At 52.0% G+C, this 20181-nt stretch overlaps 1 protein-coding gene across 1 annotated transcript in view; it reads right to left on the bottom strand.

Annotated features, from left to right (window-relative positions):
* Positions 1-20181, bottom strand: part of CDH22 (cadherin 22) — a 58927-nt gene that overhangs the window by 16488 nt on the left and 22258 nt on the right. The window contains exons 4-7 of the mRNA XM_009279547.1: positions 14125-14292; positions 12857-13044; positions 11754-12007; positions 4272-4408 (exon numbers count right to left, since the gene is read on the bottom strand). Coding sequence (XP_009277822.1) covers positions 4272-4408; positions 11754-12007; positions 12857-13044; positions 14125-14292 — 747 coding nt within the window. The remainder of the gene's footprint in view (positions 1-4271; positions 4409-11753; positions 12008-12856; positions 13045-14124; positions 14293-20181) is intronic.

Raw genomic sequence — 20181 nt, 5'->3', positions numbered from 1 at the left:
TGGAGCTGAAAACGTGGCTCCCAGCTGAGGGGAAGCAAAGCGGAAGCAGCAGTTAAGCCAAGTAACACATAAACAGCTCTCACCTCTCCCGAGTCCTGCCTGAACTCAGCAGCATGAGAGTCATTAAATCGCATCCAAACACAATGCTCTGATTAAAGCCAGTCTCCAGCAGGAAGATTTATCATCTCAATTACCAGCAGTGGACACAGCAGTCAAGGCCTCATCATTTTACATGAGCAAAGAGGAAAACAGGAAGAGAATCACTAATATTAGCCCAAGGAAGGTAAATAGCTTGTGAGTGAAATGAAGATTTATCTCTGGAAACGATTGGCCTGGTCCCAGCTGAACAGCCCCCATGGTTCCTGCTGGCTGCCACATTGCAAGGCCAAATATTCTGTGGGTCACCAGCTGGCAGAGGCAGCTCACACTGGTGAGTGCCTGTTCCACAGGGGGAGACCTGCCCCTCCTCTCCTCCTGCCAGCAGCACACAGCTCAGCCAGCCTCACAGGTGCAGCCAGGCACCTTCTGTGGCTTTTCTTACTGTTCCTCAGATGCAAATACATTTGCTTTAGTTATCTGTAGGTGGGGCATGCACCCCTGGACATGGTCTCTGCTGCAGCAGCACCAGGTCCCAGATGGGGCTCTCAAAGGTGGGGGGACAGCTCTTGTATCGAGCTGCTCAAACCTAACAAACAGGCTGCCTGCGGGAACAAGTGCTGTCAGTAGGCAAGCCTTCCATCAGCTGCCATTCGTTAAACCCTTCTCAGGACAGTCAGCTCAAGGAGGCCGCAGGGAAGCAAGACCTTGGTGCAACACACTCTAGGCCACGTGCTGCAGGAATTGAGCAGGCACAGCACCACAGGAATCGAGTGGGCATGGCTTCCCACCACCCCCAATGAGCTGGGGTGCCAGGCACAAGCCCGGGCAGTAGGACACCTGGTGGGCTCGCTCCCCATTCCTTCTGAAAAGTTTACATCTCACCAAGGAAAAAGGAAGAATATTTTATCACCTGCCTCTGCCGGAGTTGATAATGTCCTGCCCAGTTGTGCAGCAGACCCTGCGGCAGCCAGCTGCAACCCACATGCCCACAGTGAACACTGCAGGGCTCTGCCAGCTCCCCCAGACACCTGCGTGCTGGGAACTGCTGCACCGAACACGCCAACACCAGTGCAGAGGCTCCCAGCCACCCTGTGCTCACGCTGCCATGGCTGATCCCGCTGTGCCAGGCGCAGCCTGACAGCTGCTGCATGGCCTTGCTCTGAAACCCCTCTATCACTTGGAAGGCTGTACCTTTACAACTGCCCTTTCCGCCAGAGGATTCAGACATAAATTGTAGTTTAAATTCAATATCAGTCATTAATATTTCACAATTACAAAACGTTAAGGATAATGTCACTGGGAGGAATGTCTGGGCAGTTAGAACGGATGAGTCAGAGCTCACCATGGGAGAAGTCAGAGCACTGAAGTCTCCCCAGCTTTTGAAGCGATCGAGCCTGACAGGCTTCCCTGCTGGAGGGGAGCCGCAGCATTTACTGACTTGTTCTGAAATCCTAGCTGCTGTGTGTAAATATTGTCCTTCTGATTCTTGTCACCTCATGTTTCCTCTAGATGCTGAGTTGTGCTGCAACGCCGCGATCCCCTCCTCCCTGGTCACTGCTGGCAGAGCCTCCTCACGGAGCCTGCCGGACATGCTGCGGCTATGCAGCAGGCTACCCTCCCTCTGGTGTGGCTGGGCAGCACCAGCACACCTGCCCATCACTGCCTGATGCCAGGCAGGGCCCACGATAGCACCGCAGAGGTCATCCTGGCCAGCAGGCAGAAAGCATCAGCACAGAGAGGGGCTCGGGACACACAGCAGAGCCAGAGACATGCCCCCTGGGGCAGCGCTGTTCTGGCCAGGGCTGCTGCTCCCTCCTCTCCTGGGGCAGCAGAGCCTGTATCCTGGCCTGGTGTGCTGGTTTTGGCTGGGATAGAGTTAATTTTCTTCATAGTAGCTAGTATGGGGCTATGTTTTTGATTTGTGCTGGAAACAGTGTTGCTAATATGGGGATGTTTTCATTATTGCTGAGCAGCGCTTACACAGAGTCAAGGCCTTTTCTGCTTCTCACACCACCCCATCAGCAAGTAGGCTGGGGGTGCACAAGAAGTTGGGAGGGGACACAGCTGGGACAGCTGACCCCAACTGACCAAAGGGGTATTCCATACATACGATGTCATGCTCAGCATATAAAGCTGGGGGAAGAAGGAAGGAGGGGACATTCAGAGTGATGGCGTTTGTCTTCCCAAGTCACCGTTACGCATGATGGAGCCCTGCTTTCCTGGCAATGGCTGAACACCTGCCTGTTGATGGGAAGTAGTGAACAAATTCCTTGTTTTGCTTTGCTTGCATGCATGACTTTTGCTTTACTTATTAAACTGTCTTTATCTCAACCCACGAGTTTTCTCACTTTTACTTTTCTGATTCTCTCCCCCATCCCACCGGGGCAGGGAGTGAGCAAGCAGCTGGGTGGTAACTTGCCCCAGCTGTTGCCAGCTGGGGTTAAACCATGACACCTGGCCAGAGTAGATGACTGCTGCTGTGGCAGGGTGGCCCTGCAGCAGGAACCAATCTCTGGGCCCCAAGTCAGGCCCCGACATGGCTCCTTGAATGTGAAACGGCATCTTCTTGCTCAAGAATGAGCGAAGAAATGAGAACCAGAACTTCTGAGTGGTCTCTGGAAGCAAAGCCTGGGGAAGGCTCCTGCCACAGCCAGACAGGTCCTGGCACATGTCTGCAGATGTCAGAAGGTGCTTTGCAGCCAAAGCAGCTCCCTGATACCAGCTGCCGTGGGGTGGCAGAGCACAGCAGGTCCCAGGCTGCCCTGGCGACTTGCACATCCAAAATGTGAAGAATATGGCAATGTCTTTCTGCTTCCTAGCATGGTGCCTGGGATTGAAGTCCCTTCTCCATCTTCAGGCTCAGAAAAAGGAGGCACATAGAGCACTCCCCTGGGGCCCATGGGGCCAGATCCACCATTGCGCACAGGACCTGCAGAGCCCACGAGCCAAGGCACTGTGCAAACATGACAGAGGGCAGTGGGATGCCCAGGGCAGCTTCCTACCCACCGCGGAACACCTGCAGGGAAGCAAAGCCTGCCCTTTGCTGCTATTATTTTCTTTTCATTCCTCAAGAGGAGTTTATTCAGAGCTCCTTTGAGCAGCAGGACCCAGGTTTGTTCTTTTCTTTCTTAACTGGAGAAAAGACAAACAGAACTTCTGCTGGAAGCGTCCATGCCAAGGCTCCTCCGCCCCCATCATGCGGGGGGAAGATAAACTAACAAAGCCTGCAGAGCCACTAAGCTGTTCCCTCCCGGCTCTCCCAGCTGGGTGTGAGCAGATTTGGCAGTTACGGTAAATACAGTCTAAAGGATAGCACAGCCATAAGGGAAGGAAGAGACCATCACCAGGGCTCTCGTGGGAGGGTCAGAAAGGAGCTAATTTCAGAAGAGGACAAAAGAGCTTCACCTCATCCTCTGCCTGAGACTTTTCCTGGTGGGCTGCAGGGTGATGCCAAGCGCTACAGACAGAGACGAAGCAGCCTGGTGGTACCAGCCCTAGCAGCACCGCTGCTCTCTGTCCCCAGCATGGGGGCTCAGCAACACTCTGTCCCTGCAGCTCCTTCCCACTGCTGCAGTGCCGGGACCTCCCATCCACTCCTTGCTGTGCCTTGCCAAGCCTGCAGCCACATCAAGGGCAGGGAGACGAAGAAGGGCATGGGAGGCATCCAGAGCCACATACCCAGTGTGCAGGTACAGCCTGCAAATCCCAACAACCATGAGCCCCCAGCAGAAGCAAGTGCTGGCAACCATCTGTGCCACAGGGCTCCAGTTGATGGGGCATCCACCCACAGCACATGGCTAAACCAGGGGACGCAGGTGATGTGAACACAGACCCCCTGGGAGCCCCCAGAGCTGCTCAGCAGGTGTGAATGCAGGGAGAGAGCTGCACAGGGATGACTGACAGAGCTGGAGCATAGATAACACAATTTTGATTAGTGTTCATCAAATATACTATTCGACCATGCTCCCTTATTAATGCTCAAGTCAGGAGGAGTATTTTTAGGTTGTCTAGGGAGATGTCAGACTCTGTGCTGCTACATTTTATTTTTTTTTACTTCAGTGTTAACACTTGCATCTTGGTCACCTCTACAGTGAACGCACCCGTATTTCCCCGTCTGCCCCACTCCAGTCCAGCACAGACTGTCTGCTCCACACAGCAGTCCTCCATCTCACCTGCTTCCATTGCCAGGACAGTGATGTTGTGCCACCCTGCCGTCTCCCGGTCCAGGACCTTTCCTGTCACAATGGCACCTGTGTTGGCATCGATGTCAAAGATCCTCTCTGCGTCTGTGCTGCGGTCGATGGCGTACCTGAGACCAGGCAAAAGGGGAAACTGAACAGCTGGATGTGCCAAGCCCAACCTTGTCATCAGCCCCAGGATGTACAGGGAATATAGGGATCTAACGCAACAGGCCCTATATCACTGCTCTCACTTTTCCTCTGCTGCGGCATGGTACATAAAGGCCATGTTTCTACCAGGCTACAAGCCCAGAGCCCTCGAGTAAAATTAAAGTGTGGCTTTCAGTGCATAAAGTGGAACTAAGCACAGACTATGGACAAGGGGGAAAACCTGCTCTGATGGGAACCTTATGCTCAGGATAGACACGAGTGATATAGAAATCATGGGCTGTAACTCCACTCATGACTCTGGGAAGCTTCTGAGCTATAGGTTCAGGAAGGACACCAACCCAAATCGAAGGAGGGCACCCCTGCTCAAGGAGCCCACCTCACCTACCACCCTCTCTCCTGATCCTGCCGCAGCTCTCACCCAAGTGAGAGACCTGGAGGACAGTACAGCAGCACACAGGCAGGCTGTGAGCTAGACCTGCAGATAACCTGAACTGCAGCTACAGCAGTTTCAAATGGCAAGGTCTCCTCTGAATCCAGACTGAACGTGTGCAGCAGAGAGGTGGGCAACAGCCAGCATCCCCACAATCAACACAGCACATCATCCCCAGCAGCCCTGAGATTTGCCCTAGCCTGGGCTTCCCAGTTTCACAGGAGCAGGCTGAAGAGCTCCTCCAGCTCCGACCGGCTCCAGCTGCTCAGCAGAGACCCTTCACACACAGCTCTCACTCTTCTCCTTCAGCTGCTCCAGTGCTGCCCCAAACAGCCCCCTCCTTGGGCATCCCATCAACAGCCCACCTGCTCTCCATGCCACCTCTGGAGAGCACAACTCCCACCTCTTCCCAAAGGGCAACACCACAGCTCACAAGAAGAGTCAGACACCCAGGTTTAGCCCTGCACCTTAGCCATGACACCATGAGCCCACGCAATCAGTCCCAGTGGCATGTCCTGCATTTCCAACCATTACACATGGAATAAAGCAAGCTAACATTAAAACCAGGGCACAATTAGATGTGTGCTCCTTGGAGGCAGAGACTGGAAGGGAAGCCCAATCCAGCTGAGGCCCTCGAGCACAGCTGTAACCCAAATAAAATACCACCACTGCAATCAGAATTAGAAATCCAGAAGGCCTACAAATCACAAACAATAAAGCATAATGTTATTGTGTACAGCATCTTTCATACACACTGCTTCCCCGAGTGCTTTACAGAATTAAATAATACAAGACAGCAAAGAGTACAAAGGATAAATTACCAAAAGGAGGGCTGTGAATAAATTAAAGCCTTCAGCCACATGTCCAACAACAGAAGGAAGATAGATGTAGGGATAAAGCAAGCTGGAAAGCTGACGTGACAGGACAATATTGAGAGGCCACATCAGACAAGAGGAGCAGAGCAGGACAGGCTTCAGGCTAGAAGCACGTTCCGGATGGTGGAGGTGCTCCGCACACTGCAGGCTGACTTTCCCAAGTGCTTGCATCTCACCTGGCACAGTCCAGCTGTGGTCTGTGGGTCCATCATCCACATGGCTCACAGCCAAGGAACACCAGCTCACCTTCTGCATGCAAGGATGACCACTCTGCACAGAATGTCCACTCTGCACAGAGGCACTGATGGCCTCCATGCCGTTGTCCCATGCCCTGGGGGGGAACCAGCTGCAGGTGAGAGTGCCTCCTGAGGGACACCTATCCACACAGCCGGGCAGCTCTATCTCTGATGGAGGCACATACAAAGGCATTTACACGCTGTTTAGTGTTATACAGTACCAGGTTACATTCCCTAGCTCTCCCTTTCAGACAGGGGGATGAGAGAGAAAATACAACAGCACTTGCTTGTAGCTAAGGAAAAGTGTTAAAAAAATCACTACCTAAATTGCATCTGTGCACATGCACACTCTAGCATGTTCTGCACATATATGGCTGGATTCCTCTCCCCTCCTTGCATCTAGAGGCAATAGAGATCTGCCACACAAAGCCAAGTACAAGCCTAGGCATCTCTGAACCAACTGCCAGGGACTTCTTAACCATCCTGCATTTTCTGCCCCAACTCCCAGCTGGAAACAGCCTCTACAGGCACGTAGCCAGCTCCAGAAGGGATAGTGACACTGTCTTGGCATGTACTGCAGCCTCTCATCCACTCTGCACTCACAAAGGGAAAGAAGAGGTCTGGACACTCTGACTTGTACACAGCAGTCCAATGTACTGCTGGAAGGAGGAATAGAAACGGGAATGACAACACCTAATATCTTTCTAATAGCATAATTGATGTATTTGCATAACTGCTTCCATTGTTCTCCCACATCACCTGGCCTCGAACACATCCTGTTCTTCCATTCCACTTTTGAATACTGTTAAGAGTTCAAGATGGTACTTCACTTTCCATATGCCTTTCCTGCTTCTCAGGTAAGCACATGCCTGTTTTGTTCACACTCATGTCATTGCTGCATAAACAAAGATGTCTGCAAAAAATAGCTACACAGAAAAACCCAGTTAGTGATGGGAGACATCACTGAGCCTCGAAACTTCTGACACCGGCTGCCTGCATGACCAGAGGGCAGGAGGCTGGTATGGGAGCGCTCTGCCTCATGCCACTGGTATCCTTTTCTTATGCTTCTAATTGTTTTGCTGCTAAGGTTGTCTCCTGTCACTTCTGAATTGTCTGCTGAGGACTGACTATCCATACCCTATGGCAGGGCACAAACCAAACCAGAAATCTGATCCCTTTGTCACCACTGCTACACAGAAAGCTGCCACCTTCTCAACATTGCACCAGGGGAAGGAAACAGAGCTCTGAGCGTTGCCTACCTTTGCCACGAAAGCAGGGCTGAGCCTGCTTCTACACACTGATTTTGGAGGTGGCCAGTCCAGGTGGGTCTGTAGCTCTCCATCTGCGCAAAGTACTGTGGAGGGTCTGGAGCACTAGGCTGGCACTGGAGTTGGGGACTGAAGGTGCACATGGATGTCCATCCGCCCCCCCCAAGCCATAACCTGGTCAGAGCTGCAGATCAACCCTCTCCACACTGCTCTACACAACGACAGACCTCCCCTTCCAAGAGCTTATGGCTAACCCTGTGCTACAGCAGCTAGAATGAGAAGCTATCCACTGTGCTCAGTTTACATCATTTTGTGCAATACATCATTGTGTGCCTCTCCACCTCTAGTAGTCCAGCTTCATATTCATCCATCCCACTGAAGTCAAACGGCGCTTCTCACCTGGGAAGGGGTAGCAATTAATCCCTGGGTCCTCCAGGTACTCAGATAGGACATATGCTCATTCCTCCTAAAGCTTGCTGGTGCTCTACTTCTGGAACTGCAGTCCCCAGCTCTGATTGGGATGCGGACCTTGTAATCCATTTTCCTCTCTTCCTGCTGGCACTGTCTGTTGGTTTGGATGTTACAAGTGACTGTTTAATTCAGACAGCTTTCTTGGTGCTCATCTTTCTCGTTAATGCATTTCTCAAGCAGTTTGTTTCACTTCTCGCCCTGAATGCAACAAGGAGCACATTTTATGCCATGTGTTTTGTTAATAGGGAGCTTTTCAAACACTGTGTGAAAGCTTTTTTGTGGTGCTTGTTTTTTCCTCCTCTCCCTTTTGTGTTGAAGCAGGTTGTAGCTCTTGCTATGCTGTTGGAGTCTATAAAATGCCCATGTCCAACACGTGTCTCCAGATTTGGTGAATGCCAAACAAGAATATCTCAGAGAACCTTAAATCCCAAGCAACATCTTCCCAGTGCTGATAAAGCCTGGAATGCACACAATCAGAGCACAGGCTCCCACTGCAGAGAGAAAAACAAAGGGCTCCCATACAAACAGCCTCACGTACACAGACAGTCTATCACTGTATTACCTCATACAATGGCTCAGCTGAGAAAAATTGCACGACGCCCAGGAAATGTACAGCTAAAGCCAAAAGGCCAACTGGAAACTAAATTATTTCTGAAAAAGAGTGGTTCCAGTTTTTGTCAGGCAACAAACAAGGACGTGTTCCCCCTGAGGATGCGTGCAGCCCCTTTGCCATGCTGAACTTCAGCATGACTCCCTGCTTCATGGAGTCAGCACTGGAGGGAGGGTGTCCCTCTCTGAGCAGCCACAAGCTGGAGCTGCTCACCCAGAGAGATGGGGTGCTCTTCGGGCACCCTATACCCCAGCTCTCCTCCCAGCCAGGCAAGCAGCTGCCAGGGGCTCTACATCCATATGCAGCTGGGAGAGGGGCAGCGAGCAGTGCCTCAGGGACGCCTCCCAAGAACAGGGGAGTCAGACGCCCCTTCAATCCTCAAGTCTTTGCAACAGGTCACTTTGCAACCCAGCTCAGCTTCATCTGGAAAGGATTTGTTCTCACACCAAGTGGCCATGTCCTTGTGGGACAAGCTGATCACCAGGAGGGCAGGGGAGCACCAGGCTGAAATGTGCCTCCAGCAGCTGCTTCAGGCTGGATGGTGCAGCTGGAGCCGCACAGCCCTGTTTGTGCTGGCCTGAGGACGAAAACAAAGAGCCAAGGGCACCTCCTTTCCCATTTGGCTAAAAATACTTCCCAAACCTCGTTATTGGCAGCCTGGTGTCAGCAAGACCTGGAAACGCTGACAGAGCTGATTTTTGCTCTGTTGTCTCTGGCAATCCTTGTTCTTTCCTGCCTCAAGGGGAAAGTGCATCTCGTCACGACAGAAGGTTGTGGATCTCCCCTATTTACAGGGCAGAGCCAACACACAGACCAGAGTCCAGGAGACAGCAGCCACTGCAGAAACACAGCCATGTCTTTGCTCCCACCTCTAGCAGATGAGGATCAGAAGTTAAAAAGGATCCACTGAACTGCAGCAACTTGAAAGGGTTCATACCAACTTCAAGGAGCCAAGCATCAAATACTGGTCATGCTGTCAGGACAAGTTGCTCTCTAATATATCAGAGGTGAAGTACAAGTGCTGGCTTCTTGTGACTGTACTTTGGAGTAGCACACTTGAAATGCTAGGTGACTTACTGCAGTCTCCTGCTGACAGGTTAGTGTCCCATCCTGGCAGGGTGCTGCAGGATGCTTGCATTAATGTTTGTGCACCACTTTGAAGCTGTGAACAGCTGCCTACGTGGCAAAGTATTTTATTAAATTACCTGGCTAGCCAGAGGACAGGAAAACAGTAGACATCTAACACCACCTTCCTCCTGCATTGCTGCCACATCAGCGTGACCAATATAAACCTGAATCTTCTCTTGGTACTTGTTAAAATGGCAGGGAAGGCTCACCCACCCGCACTCCCCAGGCAAGCGCCAAGGGAGCATCACAAGGGGACGGAGCTGCCACTGCTCATGACAGCTGGCACTGCAAGAACAGAGGGGAGTGGAGAGATGGATGGATAGAGACCAAATGCCACAGGGGAGCATGGGGGACACAGGATGAGCTACCTGCCCGAGGATAGCTGGAGGGAGGACACATTTGAATGCATCAAGCCTGACAAGGGAAAACACATTGCAATTCTCAAGCTGCAGCAGATGCCTGGGAGTCCTGTTGGTTGGGCCCTCATGCCTGAGCACGAGGCATTGCCTTGTCTGACACTAAGCTTGCTATAAGAGACACTCGCATAGCAAAGTTTGGGCTCTAACCATCTTGCTCCTGCTGAGTACTTGAATCTGCTTCTCTCTGCTCCAAGTCCCCATCACCTTCTGCACAGCAGTAGAAAGCCTTCCTCCTCTGCTTTCTTTTGTTCTGTCTGCAAACAATGCAACAAGCTCCATGGGGAAGCAGCACAAAGAACAAGAGAAAACGAGAATAAGAATAGTTCTGTCCCCAAGGCCCCTTTCCTACAATTACAGATCAGAAAATAAAATCTATGTTCTGTAGCACTGCTAGAAACAGTCAAGTGAAAAAGCACATGCACACGTGTACACACACAGATGTGTAGAAAGACTGCACATGTCTGAAGAGTGCAAGCTAACAGCCACGTGCTCAGGGCAGGCTACAAAGAAATCAGACGTGTAGCCTGAATGGAGAGGGTAGCCACATGACAAGGTGAGCAGAGGTACTTTGCGAACATGTCCAACAGACAGCACCAACTAGTGCAAGTAGTGCAACACTCACATACATAGTTCTAGTTCCTGGCATGCCAAGGCTGATTTCATTCACATTCACCCCAAAGACAGCTTTCAGCATCCAGCTCTGTGACACAATACTCTCTGCTAGCTGCCAGGCATCTGTAGATGGCAGCTTTCCATGTGTAAGTTCTTCTCTGAGCTTTCTAAACATCTCAATCTTCATTTCCATGAAGATCTGGAGATACCCCTCACCCCACCTTGAACCAGTGCGTTCCCCATGGCTGCACAGTGCTGGAGCTCAGCACCCCAAGCAGCCGCACAGGGACATCGTCGAATGGAATCAGTACTGTAACTGAGCCCTCCCTGGCCACATCCTCCTCCACCCCACATCCCTGTCCCTGCTGCATCCCAGTTTATTGCTGCCTGAGACAGGCTCCCTACAGAGCGCTCAGATGCAAAGCCACCGCTGCTCATTTGAAGTGAGCGGCTGTGCACAAGGTGCCTGCAGCCCTGCCGTCACCTGGCACAATAACACACATTTCAAGGAAATTTTCCACACATTGAGAATGTTTTCAGAACACCAGCTTTCTGACCCAACTGCTCGTGACTCAGGCCAGTTGGCAGAGCCAGAAGGCTGCTTTGTGCCTTAGGTAATAACAATTTAACGAGGTAACAATCTCTTTAGCCACAAATTAAATGGAAATAGGAAGTGTCCTGTGCAGATAAGCTGCTGCCTGGATTATGTCCCCTGCCCAAATATAAACTCCTCTGATCTTTGATCCCTGTGCAAACATGCACGCACACACAGCCAAGCTGTGGCTCCGCACCTCCCAAGCCTCACCTCATTTGTCATCCTTCATCACTGCCCTCCTGTCACTTCTGGTCACTCATCTGGCCTGTGTCAGGCACCATTGCAGATGCCTCACTGTCAGCAGCAAGGACATGCAAGCATTACCCAACCACCTTCCCTGACACTCCCTTACCACTCACAAACCCATCACTTGCCAGTGACTTATCCATCACCTGTTGAGATGGCTGCTCTTGCTTGCCTGTTGCTTGTGCACAGGCTGCCACTCACCTGCCAGCTGCCTGCCCCATAGGACACACTCACACGCTTGGCCATGCATGCGGCACTTGTCACCTTCACTTGCACTGCCCCTCCTCCTCTGCCATCACCTCCCCTCTGCCCTAGCCATGGCCATGAGCCCCCCCAGGCCACATGTGTCCCTTGCAGGTGACCCCACGCCCACCGTTGGAAGGAAGATGATGTGAGGTTTAGGCGCCTGCTTTACCGGACAGGATGGTTTGCTGTGTCCGGGTCCAGGGCAGTGACCACCCCCACGACAGAGCCAACGTGTGCGTCCTCCTGGACCTCCATCAGGTTGGAGGGGGGCCGGAACTCGGGGGGCTCATCGACGTCCAGCACCGAGACCCGCACAATGGTCTGGTCCCGGAATGTGCCCAGGTCCACAAACCGTGGGTCCACAAACTTGTTGAGGGCCTCCACCACGACAGTGTGCACTTTTTTTGACTCGTAGTCAAGAGGCTGGGACAACAGGAGAGGGTTAGCCATACCCAGCCCAAGGAGCCCCCCTGCTGCCCCTTCCTTCACCAGAGACATCCGGGGCAGCACTAAAGCCACCTGTTCCCCAGGCAGCACCTCTGCAGGAGGCTGGGAGCTCGTGCTCTGCCCTCCCGCCAGCAGTGCCCACTCTGAGGTGGGCAAGAGGAAGAGGAAGCCTCCAGCCCGCTCCCCTCAGGGCCTCCAACAGGGCATCCAGGCTGCGCAGGGTGTGGGCAGCCAAGATTCACTGGGAAGACAGCACACTGTGTGCTGCAAGTGAGTGGATTTTGATGATTAATCACCCTGCTATTATTTCTACAGGGGAGGCGATCTGAATGCAGTGGCCTTGGTGAATCATTCTTTCTTGCCTGCATCAAGTGTTTGCTTGATTGTTTTTGCCACCAAAAGCAGATAGTAAAAATGGTGTTGGTCAGGTATAGGAATTAGGTGGGCATATTTCTCCCCTAACAGGTACTATCAATAACAGCTGTAAGTACTTGTCTCCATAGCCCTGTGCACGGCTTCACCTATGCACGGCTCGCTTCTTCGCTGCCACCCAGGGAGCCGCCCTGTGCAGGCTCCAGCAGGCACTGTGCTGCTGCTTCTTTTCAGCCTTTCCTCCCAGACACAGGTCTGCATTTTGCCATCCAGCCAGAACAGAGGCAGGTGTCTCCCTGCACCTGCAGGCACAAAAATGCAACTGCTACTGCTAGAGCAGCACTCAGAGGAGCATTTATTTCAACTCAAATGCAGCAGCAGGAGTCCCCAAAGGAAAGGGTCCTCATAGAGATCTGTGCCCTCCCTACCCAACCAGCTTTCCTCATCTCTCACCTTTTGTACCGTGATCACAGCCTCTTGGGTATTGCTGTCCGTGGTGACTTTGAACATCTCCACCCCTTCCTCATCCTTCACCTGATAGGTCATGTCTGTGTTCTCCCCGACGTCAGAGTCCTCTGCCTTCACCCTCCCGATGGCAGTGCCCACAGGGGCAGTTTCAACAATGCTGAACTGATACATCTCTGGAGGAGAAAAAGGTACTAGGGTCACTGCTTCTGCCTTTGAACCCCCTCCGGCCTGATACAGCCCTTCACATACCTTCCTGGAGGCACCCTTGGACTACGAGGGCTGTCCAAACTCTACTAGTGTCTATAGTCCAGAATGCCCTACCAGGAGAAACACATACCCCAGCCAAAAATAAGGGCTGAGGGAAGATAATTGGGGAGCACTGATGTTTCAAGGTACCAGGTGAAGTAAAGGATGATTTCTCCGTGTGGACACTGCCCTGCAATCAGTGTTCTCCCATTCTTTGCAAACTTTACCATTTCTAATTTCTAGGAGATGCAGCTAAAGAGCTGAGCCTCCTCCAGCTGCAGCACCCTTTCTGGTCTACCAGCCACGTGCTGCCGGTCTCTGCAGCTGGTGTGTACTGCAGGGATTGCACAGCCCACTCTTCACAACAGGATCACCCACCCTCCTCATTTGGGGGCGGATCTCAGAGAAGACACAAGCATGAGCCACAGGCCACTAGCAGTGACTGGAACAGAGCTGTCCTGTGACAAGGCTGCTGTCTGTGAGCTGGGCAGTGTCACCATGCCTTGAGTTAGGGCGGAGTGTACCAAGATCTAACGGAGCAGCCAGGAGGGGCCAGGCCAGCAGCTGACAGCCGAGTCCCTGCCCAAGCTCCCAGGAGACAGCAGCATGACAGACCAGGCTGCCTTCTCCCCCAGCACTGCTCAGAGAGGGGTCAGGAAAGGGCCAGCTCTGCTCTCCCCACCACACAGCCCAGTCCCTCCCAGGACTAGCACCAGGAGCAGGGGTCTTGTCTGGGACCCTGGACAAGCTCATGGACAGGCTCAGCCAAGGCAGCTGCCCCTCCATCACACTGCCAGGCAGGGACGCATTCAGACCCAGGCAAGGAGCTATGCGTGCTACGGTACCTTGGTGCTGCTGCCCTGCAAGCAGCATGAGCAGCCGGGCTGGCTCACCCTGCAGACGTGTGCCAGGCTGCGCTGGGAGCTGAGCTTCTGTCCCACCACCCACGAGAGGCCAGGACTAGGACCAAGGGCCAGTGCTCACCTCCCACTGCTGTCAGGACTTACTCTGAGGGAAGCGTGGTGGGTTGTCATTGACATCAGTGACTACGATGGTGACTGTGGTGGATCCAGACAGGCCACCCAGCTGTCCTGCCATGTCCGTTGCGCGGATCACCACCTCATACCGGTCCTGTGTCTCACGGTCCAGGTCAGCCACAGCTGTCCGGATCACACCTGGAAACCGGCAGGACAGTGTGAGCACAGACAGGTTGCAGAGCATCCGCAGTCACAGACGGGGTGAGGCTGGAAGGGGCTGCTGAGATTACTGCATCCAAGCCCCAGCTCTAAACAGGATCAGCTAGATCTCCCAGCCCCTCTGCATATGGCAGATGCTCCAGTACTTCACCAATCTTCATAGCCCTTCCCTGGACTCACTCTGGTATGCCCATGTCTCTCTCATATTTGGCAGCCCAGAACCAGACACAGCACTCATGTCATCTCACCAGTGCCGAGTAGAAGGGACAGGTCACCTTCCTCAACTGCTGGCAATGCTTTTCCTAATGCAGCCCTAGGTGCTGTTAGCCGCCTTTACCATAGGAGCATGTTGCTGGCAACAACAAACAACATCTGCTGGGCCCTAGTGCAAAGGGGAGCAAACCCTTTTGCAGCCTTCACAGAGGTCATGTAAGCAAAAGCCAACTAAGGGGAGAAAAGGTCTCTGGAGAGACGAACAAGCCCAGGGGCTTGTCAGCCAGGCAGAAACATCCTGAAAATCCCCCTGGAGCCCAGGAATGGCCACAGGCCCAACCTGATCCCAGCAAGTCTCTGCAACCGATTCACAGGCGTGTTGCATGAAAGGTTCCTGACTGCTGCTTCTACTGCGGGCTGCCAGTAGCTCCAACAGGGTTAAACTCCAGCACAGAGGAGGTTTGTACTTCTCTCCAGGGAGGCCAGGAGGCTGGTGGGGGCCAGAGGCACAGGAGAGAGAGGACTCGCCCAGATGCGGGGGCTGCACTGCACTGGGGCCAGCACAGAAAGGTTTGCACAGAAAGGCTGTGTAAAAGCCCAGGCTGAGTCATGAAACCCCTTTGGCACAAATCTGCAACAGCCCACTTATCCTTATCTGCTCAAGCAGGAGCCAGGCTTGCCACAGCATTCCTAACAGAACATCGGTGCTCCAAGCCCAAGCTCCATTTCACAGGTGCCTCATGGCCCAAGCATGCCTGGAGGGCTCCCCTATTTGATTTGGAAAATGAGGGCAGGCAGTGTATTTCCAAAAGTCTGTCTGCACAAAATCCCTCATTTTCAAGTGTCCCTCTAAGTTAAGGAGACCAGAGATGACATACATGCTCTGTGTCAGGGGCTGCGAATGCACTAGAGACCATAAAGCTTAACAAAATGTATGGTATGTTAATACTTTTTATGAAATGAAGTCTCTTAAAAGTGTTTATAGGTCTTCAGTAGTCATCTGGGTTTGGGGGAAATGACCAGGACTAAAATATAAAGGAATGTAAAACAAGAAACAAAGCGTAGTAAAACCCAGAAAACACTGTGAATAGCAGAAGTTATGACTTCCTGAGTCACCCAGGAGTGTTTCATTTACATGGAAACAAAGCAGAGAAGAAATTATTTTGAGAATGAAGGAAAGAGATGACTCTGCCCTGAGGTGGCACCAGGGGCACACATGAGCACGAGTGCACACATGGATGCAAGGTCATTAGCAGCACATTCCTAGTCCCACTGTACCAGCAACACCCCAGAACAGCTAGGAATCAGCTTAAAATCCCCTCCAGCTCAGTTTATTAACATTCCCACAGATTTAGACATTGTTTTCTGTTTTTGTAATTGCTCTCTCTTCCAGGCTTTTCTGTTTAACTATTAGCTTTACCTCCTCCTACTGTGAACTGCAAAATCCATCTTTGCTTTGTTTCACCACTAATCCTGCCTGGTGTTAGGGAAGGTGCTGGAAGGGGGTTGCCTGGCTGTTCGGTGTGGGTCTCCAGTGAGGAGGTCCCACCTGGAGGGAACAAGGAGCTCCTCCCTTGCCAAGCGAACAGCAGAGAATCATCCAGTTGCTCTCAGCAACTTGCAAGACATTTGCTAACGTGCAACAAAGTGAGCAATGGCAGAGCATCACAGCCATCCAAACCACCTGGCTCAAGGCAGACACTCCTAGGAAGCCTTCAGCACAGCCTGAGCACAGTGGAGGGGAGAGCTGAGTGCCAGCAGGCTGCAAGGAGACAAGATGTGGCTTCAGGGACATACCCTGAGGCTTCCATGCATCAGCCCTCCACAGCCAGCAGGTTGCCACAGTTTCCCCATTCATGTCTGGCATGACCTTATGCACCTCCTGACAAAGGCCGTGGGTGGACGGGTCACACCAAAGAGCCACTGGTGCTGTGGCCCAAAGGCAGTCAGAAATGCCACTAAGCTGGGAGAATAAAATTCCCCCCCTTCTCCCCCCCTTTGCATGACATTACAGGTGCAGCAGGAGCTGGCAACACTGTTCTGGAGACATTTATCTCTCCTTGCTTTCTGAAACTAGCAATTATTCCAATTATTATCATTGTTAGGATTTATTATAAAGACATAACCACTGTTTCAGATCCTTGCAGCTCCCCAGCTCTCACAGATAGGCACAATTTCACCCAGCTTCCCTTGTCCCTCTATCATTTTGGTTCTGTAATTCCCTGGGCTCCTACTGCCTTCAGCCCCACGAATCAAGAGGAGGCTCTGTCTCACCCACCACCTCTCAAGCACTTCCAGCATCTGCCTGTTTACACATTCGGGTAACTCTCAGTCCTTCTTTCGCTCAATCACCGAGGTCTACGCTCCCAGCCAGCATGCAGGTCAGAGGCAGCACAGAGCACTGCAGAATTTCTGCTAGGGAGCATCCTAACCCCTCCACAGGAAAACAGCAGGTGCCTGTGATGGGGCCCAGGGTCTGCACTGGCTCCCTCATTCATCCTGGGTCTGTTCAGAGGAAGCCATTTGACCAGGAGTCCCATCCCACCTCATCCAAAGGGTCTGAGGGAGCACCGACAAGGGAGCGATGAATGCACCTCTAGGCACACGTCCCAGCAAGAACTGCAACCCTCCTATGTGAGAGCAGGCAGGACTGGCCTTGCACAAGCACCATTTCCCCAGGGCTGCACAGGACTGGCCTCAGCCAGTCATGCTTATAGGCCTCTCCTGCCACTCCACTATGAATACAAAACCGTTATTTCTGGGCAAGCACTATCTCATTGAAATTTAAGCAATTCTGTTAATTAACAGGGTCTGAAGCATTTTATAATGAAAATGATTCATGTCAGCACAATAGTGATGAATTGGGATGAGAGGGAAAAAGCTCATGCATTCACCAAGGCTGTAATGACTTAACTGAGCTGCTCGTAATGATACAGCTCATAATACGCCATGCAAGATGGGAGGACAGTGCTCAGGCGCTTCCCAGAACACCTCCAAGGTCACCCGTCCCAGCAGGGAGCAAGTCCAGGCCATTTGGCATGTGCAGAGCAGGGCAAACAAACGGCCCCAGCCAGCTCCGGTTCTTCTAGTGGCACGAGACAGAAAATCCTTGTCTTTGACAGGGGTGCAGACTGTGAGCAGAAGCCACCTCTTGCCAAGATGCTGTTTGCTAGTCCATCCTGGAAAAGTGGGGGTCTGATGCAGATGAACTGCCCCATGCCTCCAAGAGCCCCAGCAGGATTGTCACTGAGAAAGCTGTTCCCCCTGAAGTTGCACGGGCCACACCAGGCTACTATCCCAAGCGTCAGGCTGGTTTTGTCTTTTAGGCTGAGGTACCACTTAGCATTTGCTAGAGGCCTTGACAAATCAGGGTCTCCAAACATACTCCACACCAATTCCTTGAATATGGCACTGAGTGCTGCCATAAACACCCACCAGCAGCAAACTTGCACGGTCCCATCTCCTAGTGCCAGAAGAGCCTCTGCTCCCAAAACCTGACCCCCAGGGACTCTGCAAAAGCAGCAGCAAGTAATGGTGGCAGACCTGTTCTCAGGGCACAGAGACAGAAGAGGCAGGGACCTCCGCTGCTGTGTGTAGAACATGGAAAAGATCTCCCAAGATTCACCTTTCCAGTCAGAAAAACTGCCAAACTTTGTCCTTCCCAAACACTGCTAACAAAGCAAGAACAATCTCCAGCTCAGGCTCATCTTTCTAGTTCTTGTCAGCATTTGTTATAGTTGAATAATACAGACACATGGTGGCATACCCTCTGGTACAAGGCACATGTGGCTTTCCAGCATGATCCAGATTAATCAGTAAAATTACCAGGCAAGGGGACACTTACAGCATCACATAAATACCATCAAATCTGCTCAAACAACAGACACTCTTTGGGTGATAAAAAAACAAAGCAGGACAAAGCACTCAGCAGGTAACCACCTTCCAGGAATCCCATCATTATGGGCTTTGCCCAGGGATGGCAAGGCACCTGCCAAATAGACTGCAGATTCCTCACCTGTACCCACACCTGCCTGCAGGGACATAGAAATACCAATATCTGCCAAGACACAAGTGCTGCTTGAGGCGTACATCCTGGAGGAGGTCAGTCCACTGCAGATGGGGTCTTGGCCCCAAGGACCAGCACTTTACCTGCCCTACATGCACAGCCCCTGCTTCCTGTCCTTCAGCTCAGGACAATCTGGGAGGCAGAAGCTACAGGTGGTCTGAGCAACATACTAGGCATAAGGTTCAGGAGGTTCATGGCTCTTCAGCAAATAAGGTGCAGAGCTGAGATCTAGAAATGGAAACATTATGGTTGCATCAGCATAACCAAGCTAAGCAGCAAAGTTAATCAGAAGGGTGCAGAGTCACACAACTATTGTGGCTGAGGGATGCTGCAGCCTGCGGATTTCTAATGTGGTACCTTTCATAGCAGGTGGCCAAGTCCTTTTCAAACCAGCGTGCCCCATAGCTCCTAGGGCAGCACCCGCAGAGACAGAGTTACTGCCACTGCTCAGAGAGGAGCACCTAGCAGGGGCTTGTTCCTGGCTGGAATCAGCCTTTCCCATGCCAGTGCAGAGGCAGCAGTGCCCTGGAGGGCAGTACCTGCAGTGAGCTCTGACAGATGGGCCAGCACACTTATCCTTCCCTTATCTCTTCCTCTAGCAGCTAAATCCCTCATCATTTAATATTAACTCCCACTGCACATTAGTAGATATACCCTAATTTCAAGATGACCAAACATACAGTTTGGTCCCAAAGCAACTGAAGTTCCTGCACCAGCCTCTGAAAAGGACTTAACATTCAGTCTTGCTAATAAGAGCACCTTAAATAAGCATGGCTTCTCTGCAGACTCTCATCACCCATGCTCAGAGTCCCTTGTCCCCGTGCACAACTGTGGTGAACAAGCCTCTAGGGTGGGACACAGACCCGCATAAACCCATGAGTGCATACAAACATGCACATACCGATAGCTGTGTTTCCAGGCACCAAGGAGCATTTTTAACTGGCAAGAGCAGCAGAGAAACATGTTCTGCCTCCCACTACTGCATCACACAAATCCAACAGTTCATCAGCCCAAATGCAGCATGTTCCCAGCAACAACTCCTCTCCCAGTCTACCCTTGGACTAGGGCTGTGGTCAGTCTCCAAACAGGGCAAGGCTGGCAGGTAAGGATAAAACAACTAATAACTGCACACAAATAACCATAAACTTCATCCCAGCAGGCCAGTATTTCTTGTCCTGCTCTCCCTGGCACAAATACCTCTAAAACCCTCACCAGCTAGGTCTCCAAATCAGGAGACAGGCTCTAGAACTCAGGAGCTGTTTTAAGTAATCATAAATGTCAGACTGCACTTCAGTTAGCCTTCTGAGTCCTCCTGCCTTTTCCCTGCATACAGCAGAATGACAGATTTTAAGAACAACCTCTTCCTTTCAGTAAAAAGCAAGATTCCCATGCACTCTCCAGAACTGACAAGCTGGGCTTTTAGGAAAGCACCAAATATCAGAGTGGGATATTTGGTCCCTCTGCAGAGGGACCTGGACAGGCTGGATCGATGGGCCGAGGCCAACTGTATGAGGTTCAACAAGGCCAAGTGCCGGGTCCTGCACTTTGGCCACAACAACCCCATGCAATGCTACAGGCTTGGGGAAGAG

The sequence above is a fragment of the Aptenodytes forsteri genome, unplaced genomic scaffold (assembly GCF_000699145.1).
Source record: "Aptenodytes forsteri isolate BGI_AS27 unplaced genomic scaffold, ASM69914v1 Scaffold483, whole genome shotgun sequence".
Taxonomy (NCBI): domain Eukaryota; kingdom Metazoa; phylum Chordata; class Aves; order Sphenisciformes; family Spheniscidae; genus Aptenodytes; species Aptenodytes forsteri.
Note: the sequence above shows the minus strand (reverse complement) of the source record. Positions and strands in the feature narration are given on the sequence as shown.